This window comes from Pinus tabuliformis, chromosome 4_2 (genome assembly GCF_031772625.1).
Source record: "Pinus tabuliformis cultivar Carrire ecotype Pingquan chromosome 4_2, CPIR1, whole genome shotgun sequence".
In the NCBI taxonomy this organism is placed as follows: domain Eukaryota; kingdom Viridiplantae; phylum Streptophyta; class Pinopsida; order Pinales; family Pinaceae; genus Pinus; species Pinus tabuliformis.
This window is the reverse complement of record NC_142304.1, coordinates 182,312,689-182,332,141: the sequence shown is the minus strand read 5'-3', so window position 1 is coordinate 182,332,141 and position 19,453 is coordinate 182,312,689. Positions and strand designations below refer to the sequence as shown.

At 38.1% G+C, this 19,453-nt stretch overlaps 1 protein-coding gene across 2 annotated transcripts in view; it reads left to right on the top strand.

Moving 5' to 3' along the window:
* The first annotated feature begins 1,746 nt into the window (after positions 1 to 1,746).
* LOC149168760 (TCP-1/cpn60 chaperonin family protein) overlaps positions 1,747 to 19,453 on the top strand; it is a 55,512-nt gene continuing 37,805 nt past the window's right edge. The window contains exons 1-8 of one of the 2 annotated variants that reach the window (XM_089428416.1): positions 1,747 to 2,027; positions 2,184 to 2,240; positions 2,477 to 2,542; positions 2,789 to 2,900; positions 3,001 to 3,201; positions 3,642 to 3,713; positions 3,966 to 4,081; positions 4,445 to 4,521. In XM_089428416.1, the coding sequence (XP_089284542.1) occupies positions 2,022 to 2,027; positions 2,184 to 2,240; positions 2,477 to 2,542; positions 2,789 to 2,900; positions 3,001 to 3,201; positions 3,642 to 3,713; positions 3,966 to 4,081; positions 4,445 to 4,521 (707 nt within the window). In that variant the 5' untranslated portion in view covers positions 1,747 to 2,021. The remainder of the gene's footprint in view (positions 2,028 to 2,183; positions 2,241 to 2,476; positions 2,543 to 2,788; positions 2,901 to 3,000; positions 3,202 to 3,641; positions 3,714 to 3,965; positions 4,082 to 4,444; positions 4,522 to 19,453) is intronic. The other variant, XM_089428417.1, reaches the window with a different exon arrangement.

The window sequence follows — 19,453 nt, the reverse complement described above, 5'->3', positions numbered from 1 at the left end:
TAACCATACATTTAATAGACTGAAAAAAATAAATATTGCTGAAAACACAAATTCTGGAAATTTTTCAGAATGCTGGAAATTGCAGAATTAAAAATCAGCAATCAAAAACAGCCATTAAAACACATTAAAACACTGATATTTTTGGTCAACTTGACCCTGGAAAAACCCCCTACAACTCTTGGGGAAAACCAGTTTGAGAGCTCTTCTTTATTTCTGAAAATTGTCTTTTTACAGTGAGAATTATTCAGCAAAAAATCAGCAAGCAAATTTACAACTTATCTCCTTTCCCGTGCCTCACAGCAATCTGGAAATTACAGCAAACATGACAGCAATAAATGCTGTACGGCCTCCGTTTTGTGTGCAGAAAAATCAGCAAACTGCTCTTCGATTTTTGTGCAAAAATCTGCCTTTCACTATGTGCTGAATCAGCTGTACAAATCTGCTCAACTGCTGCCTTGGAATGTATGCCAAGCTGCTGTCTCCTTCTCCTCCCTGCTCAGAAATCTCTCTTGCTCTCCTTCTCCCAATCTGCTCATGAAAGAATGAATGACCTTTTCCTCCTTTAATATAACTCCAAGTGACTTTTGGGTGATCTCTAAATCCAATGGCTGAAATAGATTTAGATCAATGGCTGAGATTAAATGCTCATTTAAATCTCACTTTTTATTTTTTAATTCACCCACTTTAATAAAGACCCACTTAGTCATTTATTTCCAAAGTCACTTTTCCTTTCTAATTTTTCATTGACTTTATAAAAGTCACTTTAAAATTAGACTTAGTAACTTTATCACTTAAAGTCACTTTTAAATTAGATTTAACTTTATAAAATTATAAAGTCACTTTAGGAGAAAAATTAAATTCTTTTGGACACTTTTTCCTAGGCCAAAGATCAAAGCCTAAGGGAACCACCTGTCCTCCGGTACCAAATTTCAACAAAGCATAGACTTAGTGTCATAGCGTATACACATTACAAATTAAACGACCTAGTGTCATAGAATATACACATTACAAATTAAACGACTTAGTGTCATAGCATATACACATTACAAATTGACCATTTTCCAATCACTCAATAATGAGAAGTAAAATCAACATTTTTAATTTAAAATCCGATAAAAATATTTTAAATTGATAACATCACAATATCAATTATTAACATTACACAATTTAACTGTAATAGAGGTATTTGAAACTGAGGATGAACCACACTTTGTCTTGAGGATGAACCACATTAGTTGATTCGAAACATCGACCAAATCTTAATGATGTGATTAATCCGAAAAACTTTCGTCTACTGCATTTGAAGCTGTGAAATTCATTTTTAACCATAAAAATAATAAATAAAAAACTTACAAAATTATAATTAAAAAAATCATATAATATAATTAAATACAACATACGGACCTCCACTAAAATTTGCTAGCCTGAGGGGCACGTTGAACTATACTTAAAAGCTGCAAGAAACACTTGGTTTACTTTAGGTGGGACCACTACCGGATGTGGAATAAGGTTTCTAAAACCCAATGTTTAAAAGACATGATGGAGGTGGGAATGTCTGACATGGATCTCGAATCCTCAAATCAATCCTTGTTGCAATACCTTCATGATCAACAAATATTTAATTTTTGATTTTTTAGGTCAAATAGGATTGAATGCAGGACCGGCAGGTGTCGACTTCCTTTGCCATTCTACCTGCAATCGCCGGCGGCTCCCCCATATCTCATTTCTCTTTTTCCGCCCAGCCTTAATCCAACCTAAAAGACGTCATATGGAGAACATTCCCATGCGACCGTAAGTCATCTGGATGAAGGTGGTAGAGAGCACTCAGCCCCAGCTCATTCATGTGTTCACCCCCGGCTTTGAAACTTTTTGTTTTTCCTTTGGTGTTTTAATCCAACCCTCGCTTTTACGCTCAAGACTTTACTTCCCTCTGCAATCAAATATTTTCCTTCCCGGCGGACAGAAGCCTTCGGAAGAAAGGAGGCGATCGATTCTACAGTTAACGTTTCCTGCTCTCAGACATGGCAGTAAGTTCCCACGTTCCCTTGCTTACATTCATGCCGATCTTCTGAAGTTAACAGCACCCCTTTTGATCCCCATTTTGCAGTATCTGGACTTGCATCATTGACAGGGTTCTACAATTAAGGGTTAGGGTTTATAATTTATTTTGTGCTTTGATGCAGACTGAAAGGTTATTTAAAGACGATGCCAGGGACGAGAAGGGTGAACGGGCCAGGATGGTAAGTATCTCCTCTGATTGCCGGTTTTTGTTCCTTTTTTCGTGTGATGGTCAGCTCGATACTCATGGAATCCATTTCAGGATGTCAAAGAAGTTATCTTTGTATGATATAAGTTTGTTGTTCTTATTGTTGACGTCGAAAACAAAAATGGGCATTTCCCACTATAACTTCTGAAGGCCATTGATGCGAAGACTGATGCGTATTGATAAGTGGCTATGTGATGCTTGTTGATGCAGGCTTCGTTTGTTGGTGGCATGGCAATAGCCGACCTTGTAAAGACGACTCTAGGACCTAAAGGGATGGTAATGCTTTATGATTTTCCCTTTTCCAATGTTGCACCTTTTGATGCTTTGAAAATGCAATCTCCATACCATGAAAGATATAGGTGAAACCGAGATTTATGTGAAAGACATTACTGTAAATATAAGATTTCACATGCTAAACATTTCTGCTGCACGAGCCTTTCGGATTATTATTTTAAATACAGCATCTGTAGGGTGCGTGGAATGATATTTGATGCTTTTTCTATATTCTTGCGGGCCGTGCAGGACAAAATTTTGCAATCCACAGGCAGGGGACATAGTGTCACCGTTACAAATGATGGCGCTACTATATTGAAATCGCTTCACATAGATAATCCCGCTGCCAAAGTAATGGTCGGTATCCTTGTTTTAAAAGTCCCCAGATTTAGAATTCAATGATAGACAATGTCTATCATTATAACTTTTCTTCTAGTTTACTTAACCTTATAATCGACAAGACATCTCGAAAGTCCAAGATGATGAGGTAGGAGATGGAACCACTTCAGTAGTTGTTTTGGCTGGCGAGCTCTTGCGAGAGGCAGAAAAACTAGTAGCAATGAAGATTCACCCTATGACAATTATCTCTGGTAAGTTGAAGATTCACCCTATGACAATTATCTCTGGTAAGTTGAAGATTCACCCTATGACAATTATCTCTGGTAAGTCTCGGGATCCCAGGCATCGTAGTGGATCACGGTGATAGCTTTCTGCTGATTTATTTTTAGGTCAGAGGATCAGTGCATGACATTTGATTGATTAGGTTGGTTTAACTTTGGGTATGGGTATACGAAAGTAATAGAAGATATCTAGCATGAACAACTAATTGATTAGAGCTGTATGTATCTTTCTGTTAATAAAGCTGTTGAGGTGGATGCACTAGAATTAATTGTGTATGTTTGAAGGCCAATTTCCAGTCGCAAGATGTCCGATGAGTTTAGACAAGGAGCATTGGCACTATGCCTTGTTTAGTCTAACTTTATATTTTAAAGCTTTTGGAATATTATGATATATTTTTTCAGTGTAAGACAACTTTTTAGTGCAAGTCCAATTGTTATAGCGGCATATATTTTTAATCATTTGATTTATGAATTGGCTGCAGGTTATAGAATGGCTGCTGAGTGTGCTCGCAATGCTTTAGAACAGCGGGTTTGGGACAATAAGGCAAATTCAGGTAATAAAGCATGCCTTTAATTTCCATTTATAGAATTGAAACTAATGTTTTAATCAAAATATAACGATGATTGTAATATAAATAAGTGCATTCAGTGTCAATACAGGGGGAAGAAGGAACTTTTTAAAAGTTTTGTAAATGAGTGCATTATTTGTTAGTGATTGGTAATGTGTGTAATGGGCCTTATAAGATTTGGCATTAACTTTTGTTGCTTGATTGACTAAATTCTTTGACAAATTATGCCTGATACAGAATCCTTCCGGTCCGACCTGATGAATATTGCAATGACCACACTCAGTTCCAAAATCCTTGCACAAGACAAACAGCATTTTGCATCATTGGCTGTTGATGCAGTGATGCGGCTGAAGGTAATCACAAGTTTGGGGGTCTCTTCTTTGGTTGGAGGTGTGCTTTGGAATGGAAAGGCCAATTTGCTTGTCGGGGGGATAGGCAACAGTAGGCATAGTTGTCAATGTTGTTCTGTAGTAGCTAGCGTCTTTCTACATCTGCAGGATACTAGAAACTAGGTTTCAACATGTATTAATTCTAACACTGTATAAATCTTTAGGCACTTGGGCTCATGTTAGGCTTGTTCCTGATTTTGTTGTTTAGCTGTTAACAGTTGAGATTCTGCCTACGCAATTTGATCTAATTTACAAGTTTCTTGTAATCCAGTAGTTTATGTTGTGCATCCCTTGCACAAAATAATATATTTTTTCATTGTTCTTCAGGGGAGTACAAACTTGGAATCAATACAAATCATCAAAAAAGCAGGAGGGTCTTTAAAGGACTCTTTTCTGGATGAAGGGTAATGTGATTCATCATATTCCTTTGTCTGAATTCATTAAGAAGCTATGGGATGAATAAATAGTACTTGCATTGTTGTGTATTATTGCATGCTGCTAGGCTTGTAAAACGTATTCCATGGCAGAAGCTTGAAGATCTAATTCTGCAAGACAAGGAAACTGTTAAAATGAGTCATATTATTTTGTAAGTGCCACCTAATAAATACCATGATTAGTGGAAACTTGACAACTCTAGGGGATAGGATCTCTATCCATCACCACAACCAGCCTGGATGACCCACCTCAATGAGGATGTTAAACATCTCACTTTGCTCGGTGGGGAATTGAACCCTGGTGGGGTGAGTATCTTGGATCACCAAGCCTTCTTGACTAACCAGTGAATCCCTTGGTGACAAGAAGGTGCATTTGATTTTAGGTTATTTAAAAATTCAATGCGTGTTCACTTTTACACTTTCTCTGATGGTACACATTGGCATTTTAGTCTGTTTGTATTACTTAGATGCTATTGCACGAGTTTCCTGTACGTGGGTACTTTGGGTACGTGGGAACGAGTATTCGGTACGAGTAGAAGTTTTGCCTAAATTTACAGGAAACGTCAAGTTGTGAGCGGCAATAATATAATATATAAAAAATTAAAATTAAATATATATTATTATTATTATTAGTATATATTTTTTTAAATAAAGTGTAAAGATTAAATGTACATACTAAATTGAATTTTTAAATGATTTAAGAGACAATTGTAAAAAGTTAAAACCAAAACTAAAAGCCACCCAAATCATATTGATGTTCATACTAGAAAAAAGGCAAAAGCCTAAAGTAGTACATAATTCAAAATACCCAAGAGCCAAAATATAGCAACAAAAATACAAAGCTTAAGATGATCATAGAGTACGATCTTCAACATCAAGGAGATCCATATAGGTTTGAGCCTCACTAGGTACTGGATCAACATCATCATCATCATCATCATCATCATTAGCATCAGATGCAACAATGTCATCTAAAGGTATGCCAACAATCCTGCATTTGGTAAAGGATTGTCATCATCATTGTCAATTTGGGTAGCATCTTCAACATTCACATCCCATCGTGCAAAAAGTCCTAAATATTGAGGTAGCTTCCTTGAACAAAGTCAAAGACTACTATGCACTTAAACAAGTTTCTCCGCTCTCTTAGAGGTAAGTCTATTCCTCTTAACAGAGTGTATGAAGCTATAAGTGGACCAATTCCTTTCATCAGCTAAGGAACTAGCAAACCTGAGATAACAAACGTGAAGCAAGCTTTTGGAGCTCTGGGACATGGCCCCCATACATTCTCCACCATCCAAGGGGTTTCTTCTGAGCATAATGCTTGACATCCCTCTTTGCATCTTGGGTGAATGCAGGAGGGCTTAATGTACCAAAATCAATAAATTGCTCCCATATCACACTTGCTTCTTCAACAATATACATATTTTAGCTATAGCATCAAGAAACCCTTGTTTTACCTCATCATCATCAACAAGAAGAATTCTATTTGGTCTTTCCATGTACCACTTTGGATTAAGGAAATATGCAACCATGTGAAGGGAGGTATTGAGTTTAATCCATCTTTTCTCTATCATCTTGTAGATTTCTTTTAAAAACTCCAAAGAAGGGTTTCTTTAGCGAATGATGTGCTTTACCTTGCCCACCATGATATCGATACATTCATATATTTCTCCAAGAGCAGGCAAATCTGAATCAACGATCAACTCCACAATTGGAGCTATGAAAGAGACAACATATCTATAATCAGCCCACCAATCCTCATTAAGAAGCATCTCTCTTATCTTCTTCGCTTGAGGTGACTTAGACTCGTTCCATGCATTCCACTCTGAAGAAACAACAATGGCTTGTAAAAGATGCATAGACCTCAACCATGTGCTCAAGCAAAATGAAGTATGTGGCCTATCTTGTTTCCACATCTTTGAATACATCTTGTAAATTGCCAAGGAAGCATGGTGGTTGGAAATGAACATTTGTGCCTCCCTTGCATCTGAAATGATTTTTGCAATCCACATTATTTTACCAATGTCATTTAAAAAATTGTTAAGGGCATGTACACAACAAGGAGTCCAAATATATGCTTTTATCGACTTTGGATCATCAATCCCATTGCTCTACAAACAGGCGCTGCATCTGTGATGACATGTACCACATTTGAAAGACCAACCTCATCAATTGCATCCTTCAACATTTCAAACATGAAAGTAGTATCCTTAGTTTTTCCACTACAATCATTTGATTTAAAAAAATAAGGCCATGCTGGTGATGTGACAATAACATTCAACAAAGGTCTTTGTTCAATATTTTGTCCAACCATCCATGTCAATTGAACAACTTGATTGAACCCAAGATTGTTTGAGGTCCTCCATAAGTCCATGCATTCTTGTCACCCCTCTATCTAACAATGTAGTCCTCATTTTGTTGTAACCTAGAGGTGCATATCCCATCTGTGCAACTATGATTTTTCTCACCATTTCTTTATAGTATGGTGAGCGAGTGGCATTAAATGAAATTCCATTTGACATAAAAAAATCTGCTATGGCATCATTTGGTTCATCCCTTTGCATGACATAGTACATATTTTGAATGGATTCACTTACATTAGCCCTCCTAGGACTAGAACCCCCTTGAGTAGTCTCAATTTGGATGTGATTTTGTTCATTCATACGTTGGGATGAATCTTCATGTTTATCTCTCTTACTAGGAGATATAATGCTACTATCACATTCATTGCTTCCATTGGCTTTCATGTGAAGCTTAGTCATCTCCATTCTTTGTTCAAGGTTGCATGTGCAACCCTTCACTCCTAACACAGGTATGCGCAAAGGATGATGCCATACTCTTGTATAGCTACCCTTAAAGCCATGATCACACAAAGTGCATTTCCCAGTGTTACTTGGGAGCGGGAGCGAAAACGAGTGCGGGAGCGGCATTTTCAGAAGCTCTCGGTTTGGGAGCAAATCCTAGAGCATTTTTTATATAATATATATATTTTTATATTTTGATACATATATGTTAACAAAAACATGTAGAATGATGAATTAGATATAAAAAACATAAAAAAACATAGATTTAACCATATAACAACAATCATCTAAAAGCTATAATCTTCATTAACCACGTCCACAAGTTAGAAACATAGTAACATACAACATATTGAGTCTCATGATTCATCAATCTTAAAGTTTCAAGCTTTCAAAATTCAATATATAACATTTATCAGCATTGATCACCAAAGTTGTACTTGTAAGCTAAGTGTAACCATTACAATAAATAATATCTAACATGAAATGAAATGTTATAAAATGAAATGAAACAACTTTCAACTTTCATGAAGCATTATATTCATAATTCATTACTAATGAGTTATAATTGCCAACTTCAACTTAATTTGTCATATATTGTTTAAAAAAAATATCATAATAAATATGAAAGAGTCAATAGTTATAAAAACTACTAGAAACTAGAAAAGACAAGTAAATCTATTATCTATTGCTTATGCTTGGGACTCTTGCCACCACGAGAAATGTGTAATTTTTTAGTCTTGTTGGAAAATCAGGATCTTTGTCATTAATATCACCCTTTAAGCATTAATATCCACAGGTATCTTTGTCATTACCTCTGTATCTGTATAAGGATCTTTGTCATTAATATCACCCTCTAAGCATTAAGATAAGATAGAAAAATCATAGCATGTCAAGTCAAGATTTTGTTTGAGTGATGCGTACATTTTTAGGAGGGTCATGATAGAGGAGTTCGACAACCAATGTCACTAACATCAAGGTACATAGAGGAATTGGTGCTCTTGATTAAATAGAAGTTCCATACCCTAATACATGACAAAATTCAATGGAAACATTGCAATCTTGAAATCCTGAAAAACTGATAAGTCTGTTGGATATTGAATGAAATCTAAAATTCTACTTTCTTCATATGAAATCCAATGAGGTCGGAACCACTCTCAAACATCCCAAGTCATTTCATGGTAATGTTAAAAATTTAAGTAAAAGGATGAAATTGAAGATTAAGGAGAATGTCACTTTTACTTTAAGAATTTAACATTACCATGAATCACATATCAATACTAGGGCCATAGACTTGATCATTAAGCTGCCCCACTCAAAACTTATTTGTTTCTTTGAAAAAAAATTGCATTTGGAACATCATTGCAAAAAAGGCAAAACGCTCCCGAAAAGGCAGGGAGCATTTTTTTTTAGGGAGCGCGCTCCCGGAATCGCACTTTTACTTCAAGAATTTAACATTACCATGAATATCAATACTAGGGCGCGCTCCCGGAATCACACTTTTACTTTAAGAATTTAACATTACCATGAATATCAATACTAGGGCTATAGACTTGATCATTAAGCTGCCCCACTCAAAACTTATTTGTTTCTTTGAAAAAATTGCATTTGGAACATCATTGCAATTTTTTTTTGCAAAAAAGGCAAAATGGTCCTGAAAAGGCAGAGTGTATTTTTTTTAGGGAGCGTGCTCCCAACCCGCTCCCGAGTCGCTCCCGCTCGGAGCGCGGTTTGGGAGCGGGATCAAGGGGGGTAGGGGCGCTCCCCGACAACACTGGCATTTCCACTCCTCACATCCCCCACTATTTTTTGTCTTGTTTTGTGTTATCGTTTTCATGAACTTCATTAAGGGCTTCTTGGAAATGTTGTTTGATTGGTTCTGGGTAGTTATTGTTGACTTTGCATTATGTTCTTGAACTTGTGAAGTTTGTGGAGGTAATGGGGGTCTCATCTTGCTGTTGTTGTCACCACATTCATTGCCAAACCCTCTATCCAAGGTATCAATACTAAAAATTGACATTAAAATACAAAAAAACTAGAAGTAGAATAGAGAACTAGATTTTAAAATGTACATATATGACAGAGAATAATAATACTAATATTTAATTTGCAATGATTTTTTTCAAAATTATTGAAATTGACATGTCAATAATCAATTGTGATTCATGTTAATCCTTTAAAATGGAAATAAACTTAAAAAAAAAAAATTCACAATTGTCAATAATCAATAACATCCTAATTTTACTTTCACAAATTGAATAAAATGACAAAAACCCTCAAATCATCTATCAATGCTTTTGAAAATGCAAATTATGTCTGGGTACTTTTAAACAAGCTATCAGGTCAAGGTCTTTAAGAACTTGTCAATAAAATAATTTTCTAGACTCCAACGTGTCACGGATAGACCTTACTAAACAATAAAAAGTTAAAACCAATTTGAAATTCATATCATAACGAATTATAAAAATTACTTGTTGCCACTGGGTTTTTTTTGCCACATTAAAGAAAAAATATGTACTCTAATAAAAAAATGAGGTTAATGAGTCTCCCAGCAAAAAGAAGTCATAAACGAACCCCATATTCCTTTCTTTAATAAAAAGGTTAATAAATTAAGGAAGAAACACAAGATCTTTAGACCTTTAGACCTTTCCTCCATGAACAGGGCTCTCTTTTGTGCAGTACCTGGAGACCCCAAAAGGCCTATGTTCATAGGGGAAGAGGACCCCAGAAACATTTCTTAAAATTTGAATATTGGACATGTGACAAACTATATAATGAGTATAGCTGAATGATTGCCTTTGCTACAACCATGATAGGAGATGCCTGGGATTGGTATTTCAACCTTCCATCATCTTCCATCTCTACATGGGAATGATTTGTCCAATCTTTTGAAGAAGATGGTTCCCCAACAAGGATGTGGTCCAAATATACAGAGGGCTTTTGTCTAGTGAAAGAAGAGAGAATGAGACCATTGCTGAGTTTAACCAACGATTTAATATGGTTATCCATTATATCCCTCAAGAAATGTCTCCCCCATAGGATGTAGCTATGGTTTCTTACCTTAATGCCTTAAAAGGGAAGTTGGTATTCAATGTTCGAAACAAAAACCCCTCTAGTCTCTTCCAAGCTCAAAACATGATGATTGACCTTGATGAAGCCATGAGGCATAATTCAATGAACATGCTAGAAATTGAAGATGAGCCTCCCCCCTCAAGTAAAAGTATTCCCCATTATGAAGAAATTATGTCACAATAAATCAACAACAAGGCAAAGGAACCTCTTGACCCCACTACAAGAATTCCCCTAAGATTGATTTTAAGCTTGACTGGCCCTTTCTATGTGACTTTGGGAATAAACGAGCATACTTTGAAGAATTGCATCCTAAATTCAGGGAGCCCTATCCATATCATGCCTTTGAGTATTATGAAAATGCTTGGGATTACTTTTTCAAAGAAATGTTGGGGCAAGGTGATTCTAAATTGTGAACAATTCAGGGTATTTGGGCTGGTAGAAGGTAGAAAGATCTTTTTCCATACATATCCTGAGAAATAATTCTCCATAAACATTCTCATTATCAAAACAAATCCAACATGGGGTATGATTCTATCAAAATAATTCATTGAAAACCTTAACCTATCCATCAGTGAAGATAGTTCCACTATATATCTCTCGTGGAAAGAAAACTCCTATGTGTCCATCCCTAGGCAGGAATTCTCTGCCCCAATGATTGCACCTCTCAAGAATCTGATGATGACTTAGAAGAAGATAATAAACTCAAGGAATAGAGTATTTTCAAAGGTGAACACATCAAGACTCCCCTTCTCCTTAGGCGATGGTTATGTATTTTGATGGGGCTCACTCTAAGACTGGATCAAGGGTTGGCATTGTCATTATATCCCCTTCTGAGGAGTACTTGTTATTCTCTTTAAGACTCCAATTTACTTGCACCAATAACATAACTGAGTATGAGGCCCTCCTACTAGGACTTGAGTTGGCCCGATCAAGGGAGATCCAACAGCTAATCATAATTGGAGATTCTGACCTTGTCATCTCACAAATAAGGGTGACTTTCTAAACAAAGGATGAAGAATTGAAACCATATAGAGAAAGAATCACTAGCAAGATCAAGGGGTTCAAAGAGCTACAATTCTTGGCTTTGGATTGATGTCTTAATGACATGGCCAATGCCCTAGCCATAGCTGCATCCATGACCTCAATCATTCACAGTGATATCGCTAAAGAAGGAAAGTGTATAGTTGACACAATTCATCGACCCTCTGCCCCTAACTATGAGGAACACTTGCCTGTTTTTGAAGATGATCAAGGTATAGGAAACTTCCTTCAAGATCATGAAGATCTCGATAGGAAAGGTAAAGACTTAATAAATGGACAACACTTTGATAGGAATGACATTACTACCACTAAAAATGATGATCAACAATCGACTAATGCATTGATCTCAACCTTGGATCTGAAACCTCTCCTCAAACAGTCACAATCGGGAAGAACTTGTCTAAAGAAGAAAGGGAGGAGCTCGAGAAATTATTGAGGGAATTCAAGGATGTGTTTGCTTGGTCTTATGACGATTTGAAAGCCTATAGCCCTGAGGTCATCCAACATACTATTCCTTTCAAGGAGGGTGCCAAGCTTGTTAAGCAAAAATTGAGAAGAATAAACCCCAAGCTTGCACCTTTGGTCAAGGAAGAGCTCCAAAGGATGGTCGATGAGGGGATAATAGCCCCTATACGACACTCATCCTGGATCTCTAACCCTATGATCACTCGTAAAAAGACTGGTAATGTTAGGATGTGTATTGACTTTAGGGATCTCAATCGTGTGTGTCTAAAAGACAATTACCCCTTGCCCAATATGGAAAATCTCCTGCAAAGAATAATGGGTTTCCAAATGATGTCATTCCTTGATGGTTTTTCAGGGTATAACCAAGTCATTGTAAGGGAAGAGGATCGCTTGAAAATTGCCTTCACAACACCATGGGGAACATACATGTACCTTAAAATGTTGTTAGGCCTCCTCAATGCTGGATCCACATTCCAAAGGGCCATGGATTTTGCCTTTTGAGACCTCATTGGGAAGATCATGCAGATCTACCAAGACGATTTGACTGTTGCCTCTAAACAAAGACATGATCATTGCAAACACTTGAGAAAGCTATTTGGGAAATGTAGGAATTACAACATCTCCCTGAATCCTAAGAAATCAATATTCAGTGTTGACAAGGGTAAAATGTAAGGGGACGTGTTCTCTAAGGATGAGATTAGCATTGACCTTGAAAGATATCAATCCATCAAAAGCATTCTCCCTCCTAAAGATCAAAGTGCCTTACGATCCTTTTTTGACAAAATAAATTTCGTGAGAAGATTTGTGCCAAATTTTGCTAAAATTGTCAAGCTTATGAATGACCTCCTAAAGAAAGATACTCCCTACTTGTTTAACCAAACCACGTAAAGAAAGATACTCCCTACTTGTGGAACCAAACCACAAACGAGGCCTTTGAAGAAATTAAAGAAAGAATTGCCTCTGCTCTTGTCCTTATTAGCCCCAACTACACCAAGGACTTTATATATATTCCTTCACATCGAAGAACACTATTGTTGGTATTCTCATGCAAAAGGATGAAGGAGGGGAAAGACTGATGGCATTCATGAGCAAGCCCCTCAAGGATGCTGAGACAAGATACACCATCACTGAAAAGCAAGCTTACGCTCTTGTCAAATCCCTTAAGTTCTTTAGAGCCTATGTAGGGTACAACAAGATATATGCATATGTCCCTTACCCTGTTGTGAAGGATGTGTTGTCACAATTTTGATTGTCTCGGATCTAGGGGCAAATGGGTATCCAAAATCTAAGAATACGACAAAGAACACTATCACTGGTATTCTCATGCAAAAGGATGAAGAAGGAGGGCAAAGATTGATGGCATTCACGAGCAATCCCCTCAAGGATGTCGAGACAAGATACACCATCACTGAAAAGCAAGCGTACGCTCTTGTCAAATCTCTTAAGTTCTTTAGAGCCTATGTAGGGTACAACAAGATATATGCATATGTCCCTTACCTTGTTGTGAAGGATGTGTTGTCACAATTTTGATTGTCTCGGATCTAGGGGCAAATGGGTATCCAAAATCCAAGAATACGACCAAGAACACTATCGCTGGTATTCTCATGCAAAAGGATGAAGGAGGGGAAAGTCTGATGGCATTCATGAGCAAGCCCCTCAAGGATGTCGAGACAAGATACACCATCACTGAAAAGCAAGCTTACGCTCTTGTCAAATCCCTTAAGTTCTTTAGAGCCTATGTAGGGTACAACAAGATATATGCATATGATGAACGAATTCCATGCTGGTTTATGTGGTGGACATTATGCTGCCCCAACCACGATTCATAAGATTTTCAAAGTAGGTTACTAGTGGCGCACCTTTTTTGCTGACACCCTTAAATTTGTAAAACGATGCCAACCTTGCCAACTATTCACTGGGAAGCAACACCTTATGGAAATGCCATTGAAAAACGTTGCTATCGACGCACCTTTCCAACAATGGGGCCTAGATTTTATTGGTGAATTCAAGGACAATTCTAGTAATGGGCATAGATGGATCCTCACAACAACTGACTAGTTCACCAAGTGGGTTGAAGTGATACCAACCAAGTGGGCAAGTGACTAGGTGGTTATGGATTTCCTTGAGGACAAAGTTATTACTAGGTTTGGTGTTCTCGCCAAAATTGTCACTGATAACACCAAAGCTTTTCCACGGCTCTGACATCCCTGTGTAATAAGTATGGCATAATTGTATCACATTCCTCCAACTACTACCCTCAAGGAAATGGGCAGGCTGAGTCAAGTAATAAGAACCTCATAAAAATCATTAAAAGAACCATTGGTGATAATAAAAAGGGGTGGGATAGCAAGATCAAGTATGCCCTATGGGTTGACCGAACAACTTTGAAGGCTTTCACTGGTTTTAGCTCATTCCAATTGGTTTATGGTTCTGAGGCCAAGTTGCATATCAAAATGTAGTTACCCATCCCTGAATGCCTGAAACTTTCCTTGATCAACAAAATGCCATACAATCCTGGATCGATGAAACAATTGAAAGTGACGAAAATAGAAGGAAAGCTCTTGATCAGATCAGTTGTAGTCATGATAAAATGAAAATCTCCTTCCAATATAGTTGGCACAAAGCCTTCAAACTCGGTGACCTAGTGCTCTTGTGGGATAAAATAAGAGAAAAACTCGGTATGCACAAGAAGTGGGACAACCTTTGTGTAGGTCCATTCAGGATAAGTAATGTGGTAGGGGTGAACTCATATCATTTAGAAACTCTGTATGGAGAGTCCGTTCCCCTTCCCGTGAGTATTATCTTGAGATTTGACATTGTATCATATGCATGGTAGAGTAGGATGCATTGCATGCTGATTTCTGCATTAGACATAACATCATATGATATTTTGCATGGTAGATAGATGCATATTTGCGTATTTTATTCTCTGTTGATTTTATGGCCTAACATATAGCATGTGTGATCATGAGCTGTTGCAAAAGCATGTTGCCCTGTGTTTTTCCACCTATTATATGTGCAGGTGACAAGGCTACAGTAACTAAGAGATTACTAGAGTTCTTGTGACCTCCTGTTCAAGTAGCTTCGCCCATTTCTTCGAGAGATCACGTCCTAGTTGGAGCCAGATGTTACCCACCATTTTATGGGTAATCCCTAGGAGAAATTTTTTCTCCAAGATGGTCCTCAGTTGGCAGCCAACAACCCCTTGCTGCCGCCAGCGAGTTCTTTGTGCCATTTCTCTGCCACCTAAGCCAGCCATGTGGTCCCTTGCCCATTTGCCATGATCGTATGTTTGAAGGTGGGCCTTCCCGGACCTAAAGGTATGCCTTGTCATTTGGAAATTGAGTATTGTAGTTTGCTTGTCATGGACACTTCTGGGCGTGGATTAATGGGGGGATTCGACAGAAAGAATGGTCTTGGTTTGTGCTCTTGTCCCCTAGACCCCTTTTAGGTATTAACCTTGGATTCTAGCCCCGTGGGATCTTTTTTACTGACCATTTGGCTCTAGGGATGGTATTTTATGGGAAACCTCGATTTAGGTTGCGTGGTCTTGCTCTTTTATCTGCTTATATTATCCTCTTTCTGTTCATTATTACCCCATTCACCATTTCTCCCACCTGGGTCCACATAGGGTTAGCATGTCCCTTCCCCTTTGCCCACACCTTGGGTCATGGCCTGAAATGAAGCCCAGAGGTTGATGCAACTAAAAAGAAAGATAAAAGCATATATGGCCACATTCAACAGGAAAATGTACCACAAAATGCAAAAGATGGTTGGGACAAACACATTTAGCACGTGGGCAAAAGCCAATACATGAGCTCTACCCCATCATCATGGCCATCACCCTGGTTCCTACAAGTTCTTTGAAACTTCTTCTTCATATAGGAACCCATGATTGCCCCAACCCCTGGTGGGTAATGAACCACCCCGCATAAAAAAGGGTTTTTCACTGTTATATCTTATACATCATGCTCTTACCCCTTGAGCCCAGAGCAGTTAATCAAAGAAAATCATAAAAAGGCAAAAGACGTATAAATAAGGGTGGAAAAATCAAGGTTGAGGCACCTCATGTACCACGATTGCTCCCTCCATTGCATTATAAACCCGAGTGTGGGCTTCCCTCTTATTAGCTACCCTTGTACCCTTACATGTGACCTAAGGCTGCCCCTTCTCATCCCCTACTTTATTCACCCATCTGTCACATGGCACCACCTTTTGAGGGATGTACCTTGTCTATATTATCCCCTTTAGAAGTATAAACCACCTAATAGGATTATTGGTTAACCCCATTTGGAGTTCAGGAGACATTGGCACATCTCGAAGCCCATTATGGAAGGGCAGACCATTATGAAGTCCCCACTCGTGATCCATGATTGGTAAGCTCATTTACTTGATTTCTCTAACAACTTGTTGTATTGGAAGGCCAGGGGACACATTGGATCTTATGCAGGATTGTAGATGGTCTCCATTTTGGGTTTGGTCTCTCTATATGGGGTCCCAATCCCCCAGAGGGCTATATTGGCACATGTAAGGTGTGCGTTGAGAGCCATGGATCTCCAAGCAACAAACAACACTCCATGGATCCCTACAACCATTCAGAGATTGCCTGTGGTTCATTTATTGGATGAGGAAGATGCACCTGATCTATCATGCCCAGCTGGCCCAAATCTGCACCATACACTTGGTAGATGATCTAAGACTTCCAAGATGATGTGGCATCACCTACACCATCATCCTAGCCCTTGCAGGGATCTTTGATTTGCTTGGAGACCCGTGAAGACCCTTGTATGCCCCCACATGTCGTTTGGAGCATAAGAAGTTATTACAAGGGGCCAACCCCTTGTCCATTGCTTTTGACTCTTGAGGGTCTTATTCTTCATTGTGGCACCCATGGACTTCTTTTGGCCTCTTAGAGGGCCCTACAACATGCATAGATTATTATTTGACCTGTTGAGAGGCTTACTCTTTCATTTATGAGCTTGTTTGGTGGGCTTGTCACCAAAAGTTGAATTATTAGAACATTATTTTATTTTTGGGGCTTATGTAGGCCAAGGAGGCTAATTCGAACTCCTAATTTGTGTATAAATACAAGTGAGATGAGTCCATTTGTTCATCATCACTTTGGATTGGATCTCTTCTCTCTCTTAAGAATTTCACACCTTTTCTAGAGGATGAATTGGAGCTTTATGGATGAATTTTGATGTGTGGATATTGCTCTATTTTATCTTGGAGCTTGTCTTTTGTCAATTGTGGATGGTTGGATGTACATCCTTTTAATGTTGTTCTTGTTTTACTTTTTCATATACATTGGACTTGGATTTTCACTATTTCTAGGGCTAATTGCTACATGCAATTATTGCTTAAAATTGTGGAATTTTGTCTCTATTATAACATCTTTCAATGTATGGGCCATGTAATGTGAACGAAATCTCCTAGGCGTAATTCTATCGAAGAATTTGACCTTGATAAGCCATCTCTTTTGCACATCGATGTATAAAAGCTACAAGATTGCTTCACTTTGACTTAGAAGGCTAGCGAAGTGGCCTTGAAGCCTCCTTGACTAAGAATCAAGATCCTACTCATATTTCATCATAGACTCCATTCTCCCAAGACTAAGGCATTGATCTACTAAGAGGTGGTCACCAAAAATCACATCCTTTCACCTTCATTCAGGTCTAACCAAGTTGGGTCACCTAGGGCATCAATTTCTTGACAAGCTAGCCCGCAAAAAGGCTTGATATCTTAAGGTCTTCTCTGCTAGTTTTTCCTCAAGGTTTCCTCCAATTTTGAAACCATTCTGACGATGGAGTTGGGAGAAAAGCCAAGCCCTAGTTCCTGGATCAAACTTTGCCTTAGCATCCCCAAGGCTAGTGCCTCATAGGATCAAATCAACATCTTCAAGTGAAAATTCTTTCTTTGATCCTTTCCCCACCTTGTCTAGGGTAAGAACATCATTGGTTGCCATACTCATTCCTCTTATCCTAGACCGAGTCCACTTGGTCCGTGTGGTCCCGTTTCTTTGAAAAGACAATTCTTCAAGAACCATCCGGGATACCAATTACAATAAGGATTTTAGGGATTGGGATATTTCTTCATAAGTCATATACCATAAACTTAACCCTTAAATCCTCCCTTCCTTTCCCTAGAAGACATTGTACCTTGCTTAGAAAGCAAGCAAGTCTTATCTTTCTAACTCTTCCAAGAAGGGGATTATTAGGGTCACTCCACATCATTTCATTGACTTATCCTTCATCGGTGACTCCATAATATACCAGTTCTCCTCCCATCGGTGAAAGTCCGTAAATAGAAGGGAGCCTTAGTTAAGGTGAAAGTGGGCTAAGACTCCATTTGTTGCCCTTAGCCTAGCATTTGCCCTTTAAGTCCCCTGCTAGTTTGAGCGGTAATAGTGCCCAAGGAGAAAAGGGCAAAGTTGGAAACTTTCAGGAAGAAAGGAACTTTTATTGGGGACAATGAAAATTCAAAGGCCTTTAGGGTCTATGTTCCAGGACAGCGTGGTATTGAAACTTGCAGAGATGTTATCTTTGATTGAAATGCTACTTTCTGGAAGTCAAAGGGTTCACACTTTGACTTTGTTGATGAGATTTAAGTGGCTCCAAAGAATGTGGAATCAAAATCTAAAGAACATAAGCCTATGGAATGAGATCCTCTTTGCGCCAAGAGGTGCATTCTACAACCCAATATGTAGGTGATGTGTAAGTATGTCATGTCTCCAATAAAATAATAATAAAAATTAATGTCGGCCCAAAACAAAAATGAAAATAACCATATAGATAAAAAAAATACAATACAATTCAACACAAAGAATCGAAAATCCTGCTCCAAAATATTTTAATATTTCTTTTAATTAAATATTTGTAAAATGAATCTTTAAAAGGAAAAGATTAATATTAACACAAGCCTAGATCCATTTTAATCTTGGATCTATCAAGCGTCGAGAGGGATCAAATCTCTTGAGATACAAACCTTTTTACTATGAAAAGAGATTTGATCCTTCTCAGCGCTTGATAGATCTAGGGTTAAGATGGATCTAGGTTGGTGAAGAATCCAATGATCATGAATTTGTTAACTCACCAAGAGTCACTCTACTAGGGACTAGAAAGAGGCTTGGCTTGAAAGAACTTTAAGGGAAGCTAAAGGACATGTTGCACCATGTGGGACCTTCAAGGAAAGCATGAGGCCAAAGAAATATTATGGTTATGCAACAATGATGTGTAAGATCATTGAGTTCGAGCCATCCTCCTATGAAGAAGCAGTTGAGCATCAAGTTTGGAAAGATGTAATGATTGAAGAGTACCAATCCATATTGAAGAATGATGTATGGGAAATTGTGCAAAGGCCTAAAGGGAAATCAAGCATGCAACTGATGGAAGTGTTAAGAAATACAAGGCAAGATGTGTTCCGAGGATTCTCCCAGAAAGAGGGAGAGGATTATGAGGACATTTTTGCTCCCATTGCCAAGTATGCTTCTATTAGATTTGTCATTGCTCTTGTTTCTATTCCCG